The 17099-nt window shown below is 39.2% G+C and overlaps 3 protein-coding genes across 3 annotated transcripts; 2 read left to right on the top strand and 1 right to left on the bottom strand.

Moving 5' to 3' along the window:
* Nucleotides 1-19: 19 nt before the first annotated feature.
* On the bottom strand, nt 20-1555 carry LOC134741968 (glutamine synthetase 1, mitochondrial-like). The gene has a single exon (XM_063674865.1). The coding sequence runs from the start codon at nt 1483-1485 to the stop codon at nt 301-303; it is 1185 nt and encodes a 394-aa protein (XP_063530935.1). The 5' UTR covers nt 1486-1555; the 3' UTR covers nt 20-300.
* Nucleotides 1556-1904: 349 nt separating this feature from the next.
* Nucleotides 1905-5767, top strand: LOC134741971 (DNA-directed RNA polymerase III subunit RPC9). The gene is made up of 4 exons (XM_063674867.1): nt 1905-2057; nt 2209-2329; nt 4312-4464; nt 4871-5767. Exons 1-4 carry the CDS (start codon nt 2050-2052, stop codon nt 4964-4966), a joined length of 378 nt encoding a protein of 125 aa, XP_063530937.1. The 5' UTR covers nt 1905-2049; the 3' UTR covers nt 4967-5767.
* Nucleotides 5768-9475: 3708 nt separating this feature from the next.
* LOC134741969 (15-hydroxyprostaglandin dehydrogenase [NAD(+)]-like) lies at nt 9476-15454 on the top strand. The gene is made up of 5 exons (XM_063674866.1): nt 9476-9597; nt 11630-11869; nt 12359-12532; nt 13023-13180; nt 15304-15454. The coding sequence occupies exons 1-5, from the start codon at nt 9499-9501 to the stop codon at nt 15446-15448; spliced, it is 816 nt and encodes a 271-aa protein (XP_063530936.1). The 5' UTR covers nt 9476-9498; the 3' UTR covers nt 15449-15454.
* The last annotated feature ends 1645 nt before the right edge of the window (nt 15455-17099 follow it).

Genomic DNA, 17099 nt, shown 5'->3' with positions numbered 1-17099 from the left:
CACCAATAAAATAATCAGATGTTCAATTTTTATAATTTTTTCTTGAATGACAAACAATTTAGCTAGAACAGTTAAAAGTTTTAAACGGCGCTTAATTTGCGTAGGTGAACTGGTTGAGCTTGTGTTCCATTTGTATAGATAATTGTTCCCATCCCACTCTACTTATCTTATTCGATCGATTATTTTGTAGTTTGTGTCTTTTTGAAGAATGAATCAAGCGCAGCCATTGAAGATGTAATTTGCAAACTATTGATTCATTTTTTAACTTCTTGTCATTACTTGTTAACAAAAAGTAAATAACTATTTGCAAGTTTGCGCAATACGAGCACATATTCTATAAGGATCACAATCTCCTGCAGGGCGACGATCCTCAAGAAATCCCTTGTTGTCTATCGCTACACTTCTCTGTAGTCGGATGGACGCCGTTCTATCAGCTACACCCCACTTGCACGTATCAAAGGACGATGTTTCAAATTTTCCTGATAATCGTTTCTTGTTCGCATCACTGTCTCCAAGACCGTAATGTATCATATCTTTTACATGGTTTTCGCACAAAACTTTACACACTCTTTCAATTTCTGTAATACCTCCATCAGCACGCATTTTCTTTACGCTGAAATTATGATGGCATCCTATTCCCGGTTGGTCTATGCCCATTGGTTTAGGGTGATAACTAATAGTAACTCCAAAAGTCTCGGCGATTCTCTCTAGTAAATAACGCCCTATCCATAAATCATCAGCGGCTTTAATGCCTGGTGTAGTCCCTACCTGGAATTCCCATGAGCCCATCATTACTTCAGCATTACTGCCTCCATAATCCATACCAGAATACAACGATGCCCTTGCATGACATTCAACTATTTCTCTGCCTGCGACATGTTGTCCAACACCACAATATGAAAATTTGTTTTTAAGTGTAGGATACCCTCGCGGACCAGGCCAGCCCAAAGGCCAGTTTTCCTCATTAAACATAGTGTATTCTTGTTCTATACCGAACCAGGGATCTTGATCAGAAATATTACTTAAAATTTTTGCACATTCAGCTCGGTGGTTGGTAAGCGTAGGAGTCCCATCTCCATACACTGTTTCGCATAGAACGATGACGTGCGGGCTTTTCCTGAACGGGTCTTGGTACATTGCAACAGGAATTAATAGTGTATCTGAATCATCTGTTTTTGCTTGACCTGTAGAGCTGCCATCAAATGACCAATTAGGAAGCGCTTTTAAATCACAAGGTTCTTTATCCAAAACACGATCTTTAGATCGCAATTTGATACCAGTCCCATCAATCCAGACGTAAGTGGCTAAGACCTTGTTTTTTGGTGTGGGTAACTGTAAATAATGATTATAGGATGCGTTTACTGGTCCTGTGAAATCATTGGAACAGTGATAGTGGTGTAGTCCCCTTCGAGCGTAATATCGTATTGGTTGTACACATTTAATTTGAACAGCTTTAGAAACCAAAGCCTTTATGGCGAGAGCCATTGCGAACCACAAAATAAATATTATCAAATAGTTTGTCAATTTTTCAATTCCTGTACTATACAAGTGGGCTGTGACAATTTGTATTAAAATCTAGTTGGTCCCATATTAAAATTAGTGCACGCATTTATTCTCTTATTTTTCGCCTCTACATTTAAAAGCCTCACTTCTTCTTCGAAGTTGGATAAAAATAGGCACAACCTCAAGCTACATCAAGCAAGCAACCTAAAGCCGTGTAATAGCGGCTTAAAAGAAAAACATTTAAAGCTGGCAACATAAATCGTGCTTTTTTTTACATATGTTCATACTGACAGAAAATATGTCACTGTCACTATCATATCTGTCAAGTCAAGTGTCATGCTCATGCGTGCTCAATGCTCATTTGTTGACTTTTTTGTCCGTCCACTTTAAATATTTTCTATTTTCATAAAAATAAATCGTGTTGAAAATTAGCATTTTCAGTTCTGACTTAATTTACTCCTAATAAAAGAACTCATAACTGCAAGATAAACTACCTTATTACTTACATTAAAACAAATCTATCCTTGGAGTTTCGTGTCTATCGTCATGGAAACGTAAATATAATATATTTTTCATAAAATTCATTCGTGTTTTACAATTATTTGGTTTATATTTTACTGTAAACGATTATACCTAGATATAATAACTTTTAATTCATTCAGTCAGCCACAAGTCAATAGCAGCATGGAAATTGTTTGTTTTCAGTATAAAGGCGAATGCAGCGTTCCTGTGTAACTTTGAGGTGATGCAGATCCTTCAGCAGCTGAAGGATAGCACCCAGAAGAAGCACAAAAGAGAGGGGTCACTGGCTACTGTCACATATGAGGTAACTGATGCATTTGTATTCAGTGGCGTAGCGTGGACCAATCTAGCCGTGGGCGAAAACCACATCTGCGTGGCCTTTATAATGTGTTTTCCCAAGGTAATAAAAAGGTTGGCTTTGCGAGGCCCTCCTAATTGCGAAACCGTCGGCTAAGGCCCCATTCGCCCACGCCTAGCTATCCCACTGTTTGTATTTTTGGGTTAAAAGGTTTTGTTGGACATACAACCATTCAACCATATATCCCTTCAGCTGGTATAATTATTTTAGAGTTGTTGGAATTATAACTTTCTGTCAATTATCAAGAAGGTGATGTTGGTGTAGTTCCTGTATGTACTGGCAGGCCTCCTTCATTCGCTCAAGGCCACATGTTATATGCCTGCCGCTCGGCGTATCGTCGACGATATAATCGACAGAGGGCCGCCGAACGCCCGCCTGAGCGCTCGCACCGCACGTTTCCCGCGCTTACACTTCGAAATGCCGAAACCACGTAATTATTGTGCAGTAGATGGGTGTAAAAGTCAAAAAACAAAAGAAAATTTGTCGTTTTTTTAGGGTTCCGTACCCAAAGGGTAAAAACGGGACCCTATTACTAAGACTCCGCTGTCCGTCTGTCACCAGGCTGTATCTCATGAACCGTGATAGCTAGACAGTTGAAATTTTCACAGATGATGTATTTCTGTTGCCGCTATAACAACAAATACTAAAAAGTACGTAACCCTCGGTGGGCGAGTCCGACTCGCACTTGGCCGGTTTTTTCATTTCCGAGAGACAAAGAAAGGTGAGTAGTATTTTAAATCTATCTTTATGAATTTTACACTATTTATTTCTTTGAACATAAGTAGATAAACCGTAAATTAAGGAGTTTTTTGAGTCGGGTATTATAAGTGTTGTTTTTAAATATTTGACTGACTAATATAAAATATGGTTGATTCGCAACATTCGTTTTATTACAATAATAACATAAGTAACAGTACAACCCTAGCGCATTCTTACGATGACGCGTTGGCACGTGGCTCGCACGGCGAGCAAGGCAGTCTCGACTCTTTGTGCGCGTACTTATGGTACATTTCTTCTCGTCCTGAGCAGCAGGTATTATTATTAAGATTTTGTAGGCTATTATAGCGTAGGTATTTTCGCTTTTGTATCGGAATGATGTATCTGTTACGTAGTAACTATTTATTAATCTGTGGTACTGGTTTGCTTAGCATGAGCAAGAGGGGGGTTGTTTTTTTTTTCTTACTATAGCAATATGGATACCAAATGAAAGCTAGTGAAAAGACCATTTCAAAAAGTAAACAGTCTGGTTTTTTGTTTGTTTTAATAATAGTTGCAGTTTAATGTAACAGAAAATTATACTTTTTTCAACTTGATGTATTGTTCTTATTTTTGGTTATATCTGGTTAATTATTTTTTAACATTATGTAGAGGATATTCAGTCACTTGGTATGTTGGTATTTTGGAATGATCCATTCAGTCATTTTCAATTTAGAGCAGTTCAAAGTCAACTGTGGATTGTGAAATTTTTGAACGTTTTCTAATAATTTGTTAGACGAAGTAGTGAAAATGTTACAGTATGTTATATATTTGTGATCTACTCACAAAGCCCTTTCATTTGGTACCCCAAAACTTTGTACTGTCGACTTTTTGACGTCACAGCAACTACCCCCACCACTTTCGCGCTTGTCATCTCATATATTTGTGTTCAGGACATCACACTGAATGCACTGATACCAAATATATCTATGTCTACGACGACTTGAGCAAAAATCGATTTCTAGAAGACTTCTAGACCAAAAACCGTCCCTCTATCTATACTGTGTATTTAGTATTTAATTATGTTAAGAAAAGAGAGGCCTAAGCCCTACATGCCTATGCTAGCAAGTTCGGCCTAGGCAGCCATATTCTGGCTCACAATAGTCAACATCCATAATTTTTCATTAACGGTTTCCATAAATAATATGTAAACATGAAATAACTGTTTCCAGACAGTTCACTACCTACAAGACACAGACTGCAAGAGCCAGAGCTCGCAGGCCATACAGAAGTTCCTAGAGGCCATGAAGAAGTTCAAGCTCACCAAGGTGGAGAAGCTCATGATGGCCAACAGTCCACCCAGGACAGAACTGGAGATTCAATTGGTTAGTAGTCATCACCATTTAGCCTTGTGTCGCCCTCTGCTGAGCGTAGGACACTTTGTGTACACTACAAGATCTGCAAGAGCTAGAGCGCACAGGCCATACAGAAGTTCCTGGAAGCCGAAAAGAAGTTCAAGCTCACCAAGGTGGAGAGACTCATGGTCGCCAACAGCCCGCCCAGGACAGGACTGGAGATTCAATTGGTAAGTAGTTAAGTGTTAGTATCAAATATTGATTTGTTGTTTAAGATGTGTAAGGCCTCTTTTTCTCTTCTTTCATTAGCATTTTTCCGGCAACTGCAAAGGAAGAGGAAGGTGTCAAAGTTGTCTCGCCATATCCACCTAGGCCTGCCCCACCCCACCCACGCTTCGCTGCCGCTATTCTCAATTCACTGTTTTTAAAATTTCAGATAGTACAAGAAAGTGAAGAACGCTTATCAGAAGACGAAGTGCGTGAAATCATAGACATCGTGAACGCATGTCTGCCGGCCGCCGAGCCGTCCTGACCTGCCGGCGTAGGGCTAGAACCGAGAACTTGATTACAATTAGGTTAGTATCAGATCTCAACTGGTTTATGGCATCAAGAAAACAATGAAAGCAATGGAGTCGGCCGGTCGAAGTATTTTACAGATGGCCAGTCAGTGCTATGAATAGTGTCAAATACTTCTTTTTACCTCAAAAGGAAAAAACGGAACGGAACGATAGGATCACTTCGTTGTCCGTCCGTCCGTCTGTCCGTCAAGACCCTTTATCTCGGGAACGCGTGGAGGTATCGAGTTGAAATTTAAACCATATACTCAGGTCTTTATGGCCTGGATGATTAAAGGGCTAGTTTAAGCCAGATCTCATAAAACAAAACTAGAGACAGGTAAATTCTATGCTGGCTGTCAGTGCAAAGACCGCTACGTTATGCCCTCTTAATTTTTAGATCAATTGACGCTATAGATACGTTGAGGTTCTCATAATTAGATACATACCTGATTAACCTTTTCGATGCCAACGACGGATATATCCGAACCGCAGGTACAACGCCAATAACGGATTAATCCGTCACAGACCACAGAGTAATATAGACCTGCGTGCATATGCATAAAGTTCCATTTCAGTTTTGATACTTCGGTGACGTGGCGTCCGAGTGACAGCTTTTGTGTTTGAGACGGCGTCGAAAAGGTAAATCTTGTTTCGCGAGCCAGACTCATTTTGAGTTCATAATTAAATTACCTTTAGTTAAATGAAATGAAATAGGTAATGAATGAATGATGGATTTTTCATGTCATTCTTAATTATTGTAAGACTAGTATAAGCCTATTACTTGTAAATAAAACATCGAGACAAGGAGACTTTTTTTTATTTAGTTAGGTGTGGTACTTTTACCTTAGAATAAGAATAAGAATTAATTATTGCAATCAACCTGGTGATATAATCAACGTCAACGTTGATTATATCACCATACCCAAATCTATAAATTTTGAAAATAGACCGCGACCAATCCAACCAATCCAATGGCCTCCCGGGCGATAACTTGTATAGTGGTTAACGGCTATGTATGATGAACCCTCGTGGACGTCAGCTGCCGCTCCGTTGGTGGGTTGAGGAATGGCAGCCACTGAAACACGTAAAAAAAAATTGTCATCGCCTCCCGTTTGATACTTTGTCAGATGATTTATTTATTTATTGATAATGGGAAACAAACAGCGAAAAATGACACATATAGATAATTACACTTAAATACATACAAAAGCCAAAACAGTTTCCACTACTGAAATTAGATAATTATGGTTGCTCAGACAAGACTTGTTTGTTAAACTATCTCTAGATCTAGTGCTAAAGAACTAAACAATGCGTATTTGAAACCACAAACGTGACATGCATTAATATAACTTAATTTTACAATAGGAAACTATCAAAATCAATTATATTATTTGCCCTAATAGTAGCAGAGTAATATATTATATTATTTGTTCATTTGCTCTTAATTGCAGAAACAAATTTTTGTACTGACGGAATGAAAAACAAGTCAACATGAGAATATTTGTCATTGTAATTTTTACACGCTCTTACGATAAATCTGTTCTTTGCGTATGTGGTTCGATGGAAAGGGACAGCGAATAATTTAGAGGAGCGCGTGCGGGGGTCCGCGCAGCGCAGAGAGGCGCGGGCGAGTAGCGCGGGGGAGTCGACCAGCCCATTTAGGATTTTATATAGTAAGGTTTAGTCCCTAATTTCGCGTCTGATTTGAAGGGGTATAATATTATTTGAATAAAATTCTTTGAATTTATACTTCATCCGCTTGATATTTTTTTTTTGAATTCCTTCTATTGCATTAATATGGATAGAGAAATGAGGACTCCATACTGTGGAGGCATACTCTAGGTGAGATCTTACGTAAGCATTATATAAAAGAATAATTGTTTTAGGATCTTTAAAATCTTTACTCTGCCTAAATATAAACCCGAGCATACTGTAGGCCTTCCGAAAAATTTTATCAACATGGGCGGTCAGCCGCAACTCATGGTCAATATTTACTCCAAGATCTTTTATTTCCGTCACCTTTTTAAGGCGGTTGTCACTTATGGAGTAGTCATAAACCATGGGGTTACGTTTACGGGAAAATGTGATAGAACAACATTTTTCAATGTTAAGGCCTAGTTTATTGTTTTGGCAGTAGTTATTCAATCTGTCGAGATCATATTGTAGATTGAGACAATCGTTATGTTACGTGATAACACTGAATATCTTCATGTCATCTGCGTACAATAAGACTTCCGAATGCTGAAAACATTCAATGACATCATTAATAAAAACGTTGAATAACAACGGACCAAGATGGGAGCCTTGGGGGACCCCTGACGACACAGGCACAAAGCTAGAAGTGTGACCTTTAACCGCCACCGCTTGGGTTCTGTTACGAAGATAAGATGTGAGCCATCTCAAAAGGTTGCCGTGAATTCCAAATGATGATAGTTTATATAGATGCTATTGTAAATTAAAATAATCGTCAGCCGATTGTAACGCGGTGGAAAGAACGTGAGCTGGTCGCATGAACACGTAAAAAATAAGCGCATTACATTTTTATGATAGTGATAACAAAATCATGTCACTTTGCATACGCATTATGCATACTTTGCGGACATAAGTGGTAAAAGGCGCGTATTTTTTACATGTTCATGTGGACAGCTGACGGTCTTTCCACCGCGATACAACCGGCTGACGGTTTTTTTAAATTTAAAATGGCATCTAAGTATCAGCCGGGAGGCGATGACTGACGACATGCTCCTGGCCCGCGGTCAAAAAGCTGTTAGTTACATGGGTTGATCAACTTTTTAGTGTCACTCGCTGCCGCCATGGTTACGGTTTTTTTGTCCCTTAGACAACCACTCTTGAAATCCTGATTTATGGCATTTTAATATATCAAACATGCATTTTTGTGGTAGTTTTATGCCATTTCTATAACAGGCCATCCACTGAGCATGTTAGTAAATCGTCATACAACATCTCTTTGAACAACTACCGTGCCAGTATTGTCCCTTGGACAACGGGACAGCATAACAAAACAAAAAAAGTTGATTCGCCCACATGCAAGATTTTTATGGGATAGTATAGGATAACTTGTATGGGATTTAAAAATTGAGAAGTTCCCTTATTTCCTCATGGATCCCATCATCAGAACAGCACCAGAATTATGTGAGACCACCTTGGATGTAGTTCCTTTCGAACAAAAAAATATATTTAAATCGGACCACGGGTTTCGGAGTAATCGGTGAACATACTCGTACATAAAAAAAAACACCAAACCGAATACAGAACCTCTCCTTATTCTATGAAATTGAAGTCGGTTAAAATATACTAGTACTTTTAAATGATAAGCTAACTTTATCTTCATTTTGAACTTTCCTATGTTGTTGTTATATTTTATTATTGTATCAAATCTACTGCGGATGGTGTACCGTACTTTTGTAATTAAGTTGTATATTATGTGTATTTACCTGATTAAAATAAAATAAATAAATAAACGTACTTAGCACTAAGATTTCGCACTACAACTCGATAAAAAAATCCTAATTTATTTACTACTAGCTTTTGCCCGCGACTTCGTCTGCGTGGACTTAGTAACAGCAGCTAAAGTAAGTATAGCGCCTGGAAAAATTCTCATAGCAATCATTCAATTTGAGCATACAAATTAGCAGGCACTTCATTAATTATCTCAATTCCACCCCGCTTTTTACTTTCTTCAGGGATGATTTTTCGGGATAAAAACTATCCTATGTCCTTTTCAGGCACTCAACCTATCTCTATGCCAAATTTCATCTAAATCGATTTAGCGGAGTGAAGAGGGAACACAGACAAAAAGACAGACAGCCAGACAGACTTTCGCATTTATAATATTAGTATGGATGAGACCGCGGAAACAAATAAATGCGGAAATGATAAAAAAGTACCGGACCTGAAAGTTTCAAAATTTAAGGTTTTTTTATCTTCCAAAAAGAAATAAAGTAATCAAAAAAAAGATTGTATCGCAATTTTCTTGCTCTCCATACTTCAAGAGGGGCTCTCATCTCAGTGACCGTGACGTCAACGTCACGTTCACTTATTTATCGTTTTGTTAGGAGCGCTTCGCGAGTGTAGTATGTACAGTCGGTTCCATAACATAAGTATCCACTTTTCTATACAATTAGTATGGCAACTTGGTTACTTAAGTTGGGGCACCGACCGTACAACTACGGCTGTTGGACTTTGACTATCATTTCTGACATTTGATTCTAAAACAAAACCTGATCTATTGATATCATTAATAAAAAGTTGTCATCTTCCTTCCTTTCTGCCTTCAATTTTTGAATTTAGTCAAGTACATCATATAAATTTAACACTCCCTTGCTTTCCGACTCGCACTTGCCCAAATTTATCAATCAGGTGATTGTGTAGGTATTAGGTATTAGAATACCTAATACCTACACAATTACCTGATTGATAAATTTGTAAAAATGTTAGACATCTTCCGCGCATTCATTAGTAGTTCGTAAAGCGGCTCGCACGCAGCATGGCGCACGATTTAAACGGCAAGGTCGCGCTTGTGACGGGCGCCGCTAACGGCGTGGGCGCGGGGATGGTGAGGCTGCTGCTGGCTGAAGGGGCGAAGGTAGGTGGTGTGAGGAGACCCTTGCTGTTGGGATTAAAAACCCGCGGATGACATGGACACCAAACTTATTAAGGCCAGCCTAGACGGGACAATCAAATTCGATTGACTTCAATCTCAATTTTAATATATTTAAGACGTCAATCTCATCTGCCTCGTACAAAATTCAATCACCAATTATAGATTTACCTATGGTGTGTCGAACGCTCGAAATAAAAAAATGCCTCGAAACGCACATTTGCATCTGCACCGCATATGCACAATAATCACAATCTTTTTAGGGTTCCGTACCCAAAGGATAAAAACGGGACCCTATTACTAAGACTCCGCTGTCCGTGTGACCAGGCTGTAATAGATGTATCTCATGAACCGTGAAATTTTCACAGATGATGTATTTCTGTTGCCGCTATAACAACAAATATTAAAAATTATGGAACCGTCGGTGGGCGAGACCGACTTGCACTTGGCCGGTTTTTATTTTCATTAATCTTACAATCGAATCAAGTGGGATCGGCGTGCCAATCTCATTATTGCGTCCAAACCACATAATTAATTACCTAAATTGTCAAATTAATCAGATTGCGCGAAAGGAACCAAACAAAATGGTTTATCTTATCCGTTATCTGGTGTTGTCGCTTTTTAGATTATTCTTGTTTTTAGATATAGTATATTTCGATGCTAGTGCGGAAAGTATGTCATTACTTGACGAGTACCGAGATATCTACGAGACAGTTTTTGAGCAACTGTATTAAAAATATATTCTTTAGTTATAAGTTCTGTTTTGTTTTAGCATCAGTTTAATTTACATGCTTTTTATTGTAATAAGATTAATGTTAAATATTATCATCAAATTCATTTTATATCTTCTACGACTACAACTTCTTCTACGTAATGCACTAATTATCGCACTAGTGCGGTAAAGTAGCACCAGATATACTGTAATAGTTATTTACGATACAAGTGCGGAAAAGAGGAAATTCGAAACGAGTTGCGATAAATTAAATACGACCGAAGGGAGTGTTTTAAATCGACACGAGTTGCGAATTACCTATTCGCACATGTATCGTACAACGTTTTATATGTGATATATGTGTTTTGCGTTATATGTGATATTTTTTATAAAAAGGGACCTTATTGTCGACGGCGTTTACGCCATTATAAACGATGCTCCGATATAAATACAATGCCGACGCTGTGCGGCGTAAGCGCCATCGACAATAAGGTCCCTTTTCATAGAAAATGCCCCATATATGGCCCTTTAAATTTTCGACATAGTCACGTAATGTACTAATTATTGCACTAGTGCGGTAAAGTAGCACCAGATATACTGTAAATGTAGTTACAGAAAACTGAAGAATGCGGCCGCATATCAAATCCAATAGCATTAAATAGATAATGAGGTGATTTCCATAACGCATGCCAAGGGGCCCACATTCGGGGAACCGTTTACTTTGGCAGATAGGGGTACGAGATTTTACATAACGTATGCTATTATGAGTTTCACTACTTTGATACATCGCCAGCGGGGAGTAACCGCATGCTGTATGTCGACCATTGTCGAACGACTTATTAGCGACCAAGTGAAACTGATCCTTGGGTTAGGTAATTCTAAAGGTACCGAATAAAAAATAATAAAAAATACTGTATTTAAAAATTAGCAAGATTAGCTTGGCCCGAACGCAATTGTCATCGGTAGGTTTTTCCCTAATCGCATTTTGCGTCAAGTTGTTTTTTGTCATTTGTCACATGCGCTAATATGTATGCCGGGCTAAGATGGACGGCTGTCTATCATTTGTCACCATACCAGTCACGCTCTAACAAGTACGTAAGTGCGAAAGTGATGCATGATATGACAAGTGACAAAAACGCGACCATAATACCGGTGCAGGATTCAATCATAGGGGTACTTCACCTTTCTAAGGTTCAACTTACATAAAATAAACATCATCTTCATAACAGGGTCAACACCTTGCATTTTGCCATGCTTGCTTGCTTGCATGTAATCTCAATTTAAATTTAAAAATACTTCACACAGCACGTCGCCATTCTGGACATCGATGAGACTAGAGGGACTGTGTTCCAAAATGAGTTAAACGCTGAATATGGCGCCAATAAGAGCAAGTTCTACCAGTGCGATGTCACGAACGACGATCAGCTGTTCGCGGCGTTTCAGTCCGTCGTAGCGGGGCATGGGGGCCTCGACCTGGTGGTCAACAATGCTGGCATCATGAACGATGCCCCGCACGTGTATAAGAAAGAAATTTCGATTAACGTGGTAAGTCCTGTTTAAGAAGCTCATTGTGGGTGAACTTTCTCGTTTAAGTTTTCAAAATAACCGACTGTGATTCGGATTCGCGTTTGTTCATGGAGTGTTTGAAGGCTGCGTGTGGTTAGATGCTTATTAAGTTAAAACGTAAACCCACCAAAAATATTTCTTGTAAAATTAGCGCCCAAGACACACTAGCTTTTACTATAAAAAAGTTATCAGAGCTCAGCAAAAGCCCTGACTTTACTATTAACCCTACACCTTGGTTTAAAAACCATGGCTTGGCCGTAGTTTTTTTAGGGGATTAATGTTGAAAGTTTTTGTTGATCTTTGTATATAAATCCTAGGCTTCACACCAAATATTAGCTTTTTAAGACATCCGACAAGTGTCCTAATAGGTTCACTAGTTCTGTATAGGTACAGAACGGCGCCCTCTTTTATATTGTCTGTTACTCGTAGTTACCATTATGCAAATTTATATACATAATATACTTCCAGACTGCTCTGATCACCAGCACCTTGAAAGCCCTAGAGCTGATGCGCACAGACGAAGGCGGTAAAGGAGGCACCGTCATAAACATAGCATCTATCGCCGGCCTTTGCCAGTTATCCATCATGCCCATCTACTGGGCCACCAAGGCGGCTGTTATCCAGTTTAGCAACTGTATCGGTGTATGTATTTTTTTATGTATCTGTACTAACTAGTTACTGTAAAGGTTTTGACACACTGAAGCAGGACGCGAGCGCGGCGTGATTGTCACTCGTCATCAAGCTCTCGATCCGGTCCCACTCAGACAGGCATCAGATGCGCGGTGCACCGGCACTCTAGGCACTCGCGTCCCGCACTTATGTGACGAAACCATACACTTTTAGGGATTAACTGGAATAAGCCAGTTAATCCCTAAGGTGACTATTAAGAGGACAAAACTCCAGCTAGGCTGCTGCTGATGTTTACATTTGGAGCAACCTATTGCAACGCTTCCATCGAAGTCACGATAATCAGTGGTGAGACTAGTTAGAGATATCCTCTCCAAATGTATAGTCTGCTCTCCCTTTTTCTCCTCTTCTTAGTTTGTGATTTTATCTGTCCAACTTATTTTTCCATTCTCCGCCAAGACTAGTTTTATAGGTATTTTTGACACCTACATAATAACAATTTCAGAAAGAGGACTACTACAAGAAGACTGGCGTCCGCGTCCTGGTAATGTGTTTTGGAGCTACCGACACCAGTCTCCTCACCGGTCAGAAGCTGGGATCGCTCGACAAGAACGTGGACGGCGAAATGCTCACCAGCGTAATTCAGGAAACCCCTCTACAACGGTAAGTACCTTAAGCACTTACTATATCTACAGTCTAACCGAACCTATTGACAATGTGATTTCCTAAAAAAATATTAAAGTCCGGTGAAATTGTGGGCTACGCCGAAACCACAGCGCGTGGCATTTAATTTAGGCACGTTCCAAGGTGTGACGATGGAGGATGAATGTCCTGTCCACCAGCCAGCACAGCAGCAGTAGTGTGTGCTGAGGGCTGTGGAGCAGCGGTGCAGAGCAACCGTGGGCATCGTGCCAAACAATTCATCTGAACTGAGCACAAACCATAATTAAAATACATGCGGTAGAATAGAAATCGAAGGCAGTCTCTTCTTAGACTCGGAGGTTCAATATTGCTCGTCAGTTTGAGATCGTTGAAGACTTGCATAACGTGCGCTGAGTTGAAGGGTATAGTACAAACCACAGGGCGGACACGCTATACATCAAAAATCACTTGCGTTTATAAGTGAGAACGGCACGTCTGTACACGCGACATGCGTCATTGTGTGTGCTTAAAAACAGTACTGAGCGGTCGGAAAAAGGTCGTCAATCTGTTGTCGCGGGGCGAGGTCATTCGAATTGGGGCGGGGTGGTGCGTGGCCCCTCTGTATGATCATAGAGTAACTTATACTAGAGCGGTACTGTCATAGTAAATTTTGTAACCCCAGTAAATTCACTGCCATCTGTCGACACACTTTAAAACTAAAAATAAATATTTATAAAACTACGATAAAATGTATTTAAATATGGATAAATGATTTTTTTATTTGCATTAATTATTTTTATATGATTTTGACCCATGTTCTTTCACTGGTATGCGTTAAAATTATAAATAACAAACTCAACAGTCAACGCCCTCTATACGAGTGTAGGCCAAAACTAGTGGCGCCATCTGATCGAGAATCAAATTTTCGTGATTTTCGAGGCACGTTTTTTCCTTAGACTGTATCCATCTATTACGGAGTTATATCTATCTTTGGTCATAGTAAATTTTGTAACCCCAGTAAATTCACTGCCATCTGTCGACACACTTTAAAACTAAAAATGAAGATTTATAAAATTACTATAAAATGTATTTAAATATGGATAAATGATTTTTTTATTTGCATTATTTATTTTTATGATACTGACCCATGTTCTTTCACTGATATGCGTTAAAATTGTTAAATAACAAACGAAACCGTCAACGCCATCTATACGACAGTAGGCCAAAGCTAGTAGCGCCCTCTGAACGAGAATCAAATTTTCTTGATTTTCGAGGCACGTTTTTTTCTTAGACTGTATCCATCTATTACGGAGTTATATCTATCTTTGGTATGATAATACTATTACTTATTCTATAAACTACAAACCAGTATCTAGGTGCGTCAGTATTTATTGAGCATATATAACGAGCATTTCGGATACCAGCGTGGAAGGAGACGAATCTGACTAGATGACTTTGAATAAAGGAATCTATTACCTATCACAGATAACGTGATATGATACGAATACGTGAACGTGAATGTTATGAATACTTAATACATAATTATTTATCTCCACGGGACTTAATCGCGTAAAATAGTTTCAAATTTACCTCCGACGTTTCGAGGACGGCGTTGTCCCCGTGGTCTCGGAGAAGACTGGCTAAAGTCGACATCAACATCTTCTAGGCGCGCGAGTTTTTCGAACTACCCGCACTTGGTCTTGTTTATTAACTTGAACGTTTTGCGCACTAGGGATGCTACCGGGTCGACACACAACACTCACAATATTCGATTTTTCAACTTTCGATATTTGGTTTCGCTTACACTTACTAATGACTGGTTCCATGTGGATGAGATCTTAAAACCTTCGTCTCGATTGAAATTTCTATGTTTCTTGATTTCAATGGCTTCACGGATTTTTCTACTATAAAACCCACGATCTGTAGAAAGTATAATAATGAGTAAAAATCGTGAAAGTTTAAATCAGTATTTTAATACATAATTTTGCTAACAAGGTCTAAAAACAAAAAAACGAGGCCCTGCTTGCCGCCTATAGGCCAGGCTGCATATAGGTACTGCGGAAATGATATGATTGGCCTACGAAGGCCTTTGATCCGTAATTAAATCGACACCGTGTTCATTGAATTTGCCTATCTGTTTACAGGATGGAATCAGCAGCCCAGGGTGTGATCGATGCGTACAAGAAAGGCACCAGTGGCAGCACCTGGATCGCAACCCGGGACCTCCCCGCCAAGGACATTACTGACAACGTCAATAGGGCATATGAGATCTTGGGCGAACATATGTGACCGCATGTATAGTCGGACGGTATTAAAATGTCGGAATCAACTTAAGGCGGTTCCCTGAGCCAGAAGGCGAAAAATCTCCTTATATGATCATGTTTTTCTAAGAGGCGTTGATATTCGTAGACGTGGAAAAAATATATGTAGTTCTTGACTATATTATCTTTAACAACATAGCTTCCGATACACGAATTATGACACTTCGCTCGATACAATTAATTCCCAAAGTAACCTCTAACTCGGACTTTTAATCCTACTTTACTCGGTTATTTATTATGTGATACTATAAACAAAAAAAGAAGAAAAAACAATCTTACCGTAAATAGTAATTTCATAGCTTTAGAATTTCGATATTGTAAGGTAACGTTTTTAAAATAAATAAAAACCGACAAAATTCGATCAAAATTGACACTTGGCGCGTATGTTCTTTCCCGTTCTTTCTTGCGAAATGTGACAAAGACAGCGGCAAACCGATGGAACGGCCTTAAAGTATTACCTACCGATGAATGGCATTGTTGTCTTTTGTTAAGCCCAACCGCTAATTGGCTGTGCAAAATGGAATGCAATAACAACAAAAGATTCCATACAGATAACAACCGTATCGCTTGAAGAATACAGTTAAAATGCGAATGACATCTCGCTTTGTGTGGTAGGGCACAGGACAGCGGATGTCATTCCAGATCTAGAGCAGAGCCCAACTGGGGAAGTACCTCCACCTTACAGAAAACCGCAGCCAAATAACACTAGACCCTACTAATAGTGTTGTGTTCCTGCCGGTGAGTAAGGTTGCCAGAGCTCGAGGGAGAGGAGTGTTAGGGTCGGCAACGCGCATGTAACTCCTATGGAGTTGCAGGCGTACATAGGCTACGGAGACTGCTTAACATCAGGCGGGCCGTATGCTTGTTTGCCACCGACGTAGTATTAAAAAAAAAAATTGCAATAGCAGGTACTCGATACCTTTTGGAAATTAAACATGAAAATACCACCAGGTGTGGAATTTTGTTAAAGTCAGGTACAGGATGCTATATAATATCGAGTACCTGCTATTGCAATTTTAACTCTATTCTTCAAGCGATAAGGTTGTTATCTGTATGGAACCTTTTGTTGTTATTGCATTCCATTCCATGCCGGCCGCTGCCTTATTGGCCAAGTCGCTCAGACACTACTGGATGAAGAATAATAAATAAAGATATAAAATGTTTATTGTTTATTTACTATCTGTAAATAGTAAAAAATAAAAAAAATAAAATTGTACGTCTTTTTCCTCTACTTACTTGTTACTTGAAAGTCTTGAAACTACAGTCATTTGTGTTGGTTGAGACTCGAGTCCTTACTGTCCTCTGGTTTGAGACTGGACTGTGTTTTTTAGACTTATAATTAAGTCGAAACTCAAATGCTTTTCGTAAAGGGTTAAATAAAATACATAAAATAAAATAAATACATACAAAAATCTCTGAAAATTGCGCTATGTAATATTTGAATGTCCCATTAACCGGTTAAACCTGGAGTTATCATGGTTACCAGTACAATTTAACACTGGGTTAACGGTTTAACCGCTTAACTCCGGGTTAGTAGGATGGGGCAAGTGGGCCTAAGACGTGTAAAGAAGTGTGCAAAAAAAATGTCGCTGACTATGACAACAGAAATAATTGAGTTG

This window comes from Cydia strobilella, chromosome 6 (assembly GCF_947568885.1).
Source record: "Cydia strobilella chromosome 6, ilCydStro3.1, whole genome shotgun sequence".
NCBI lineage: Eukaryota > Metazoa > Arthropoda > Insecta > Lepidoptera > Tortricidae > Cydia > Cydia strobilella.
Note: the sequence above shows the minus strand (reverse complement) of the source record. Positions and strands in the feature narration are given on the sequence as shown.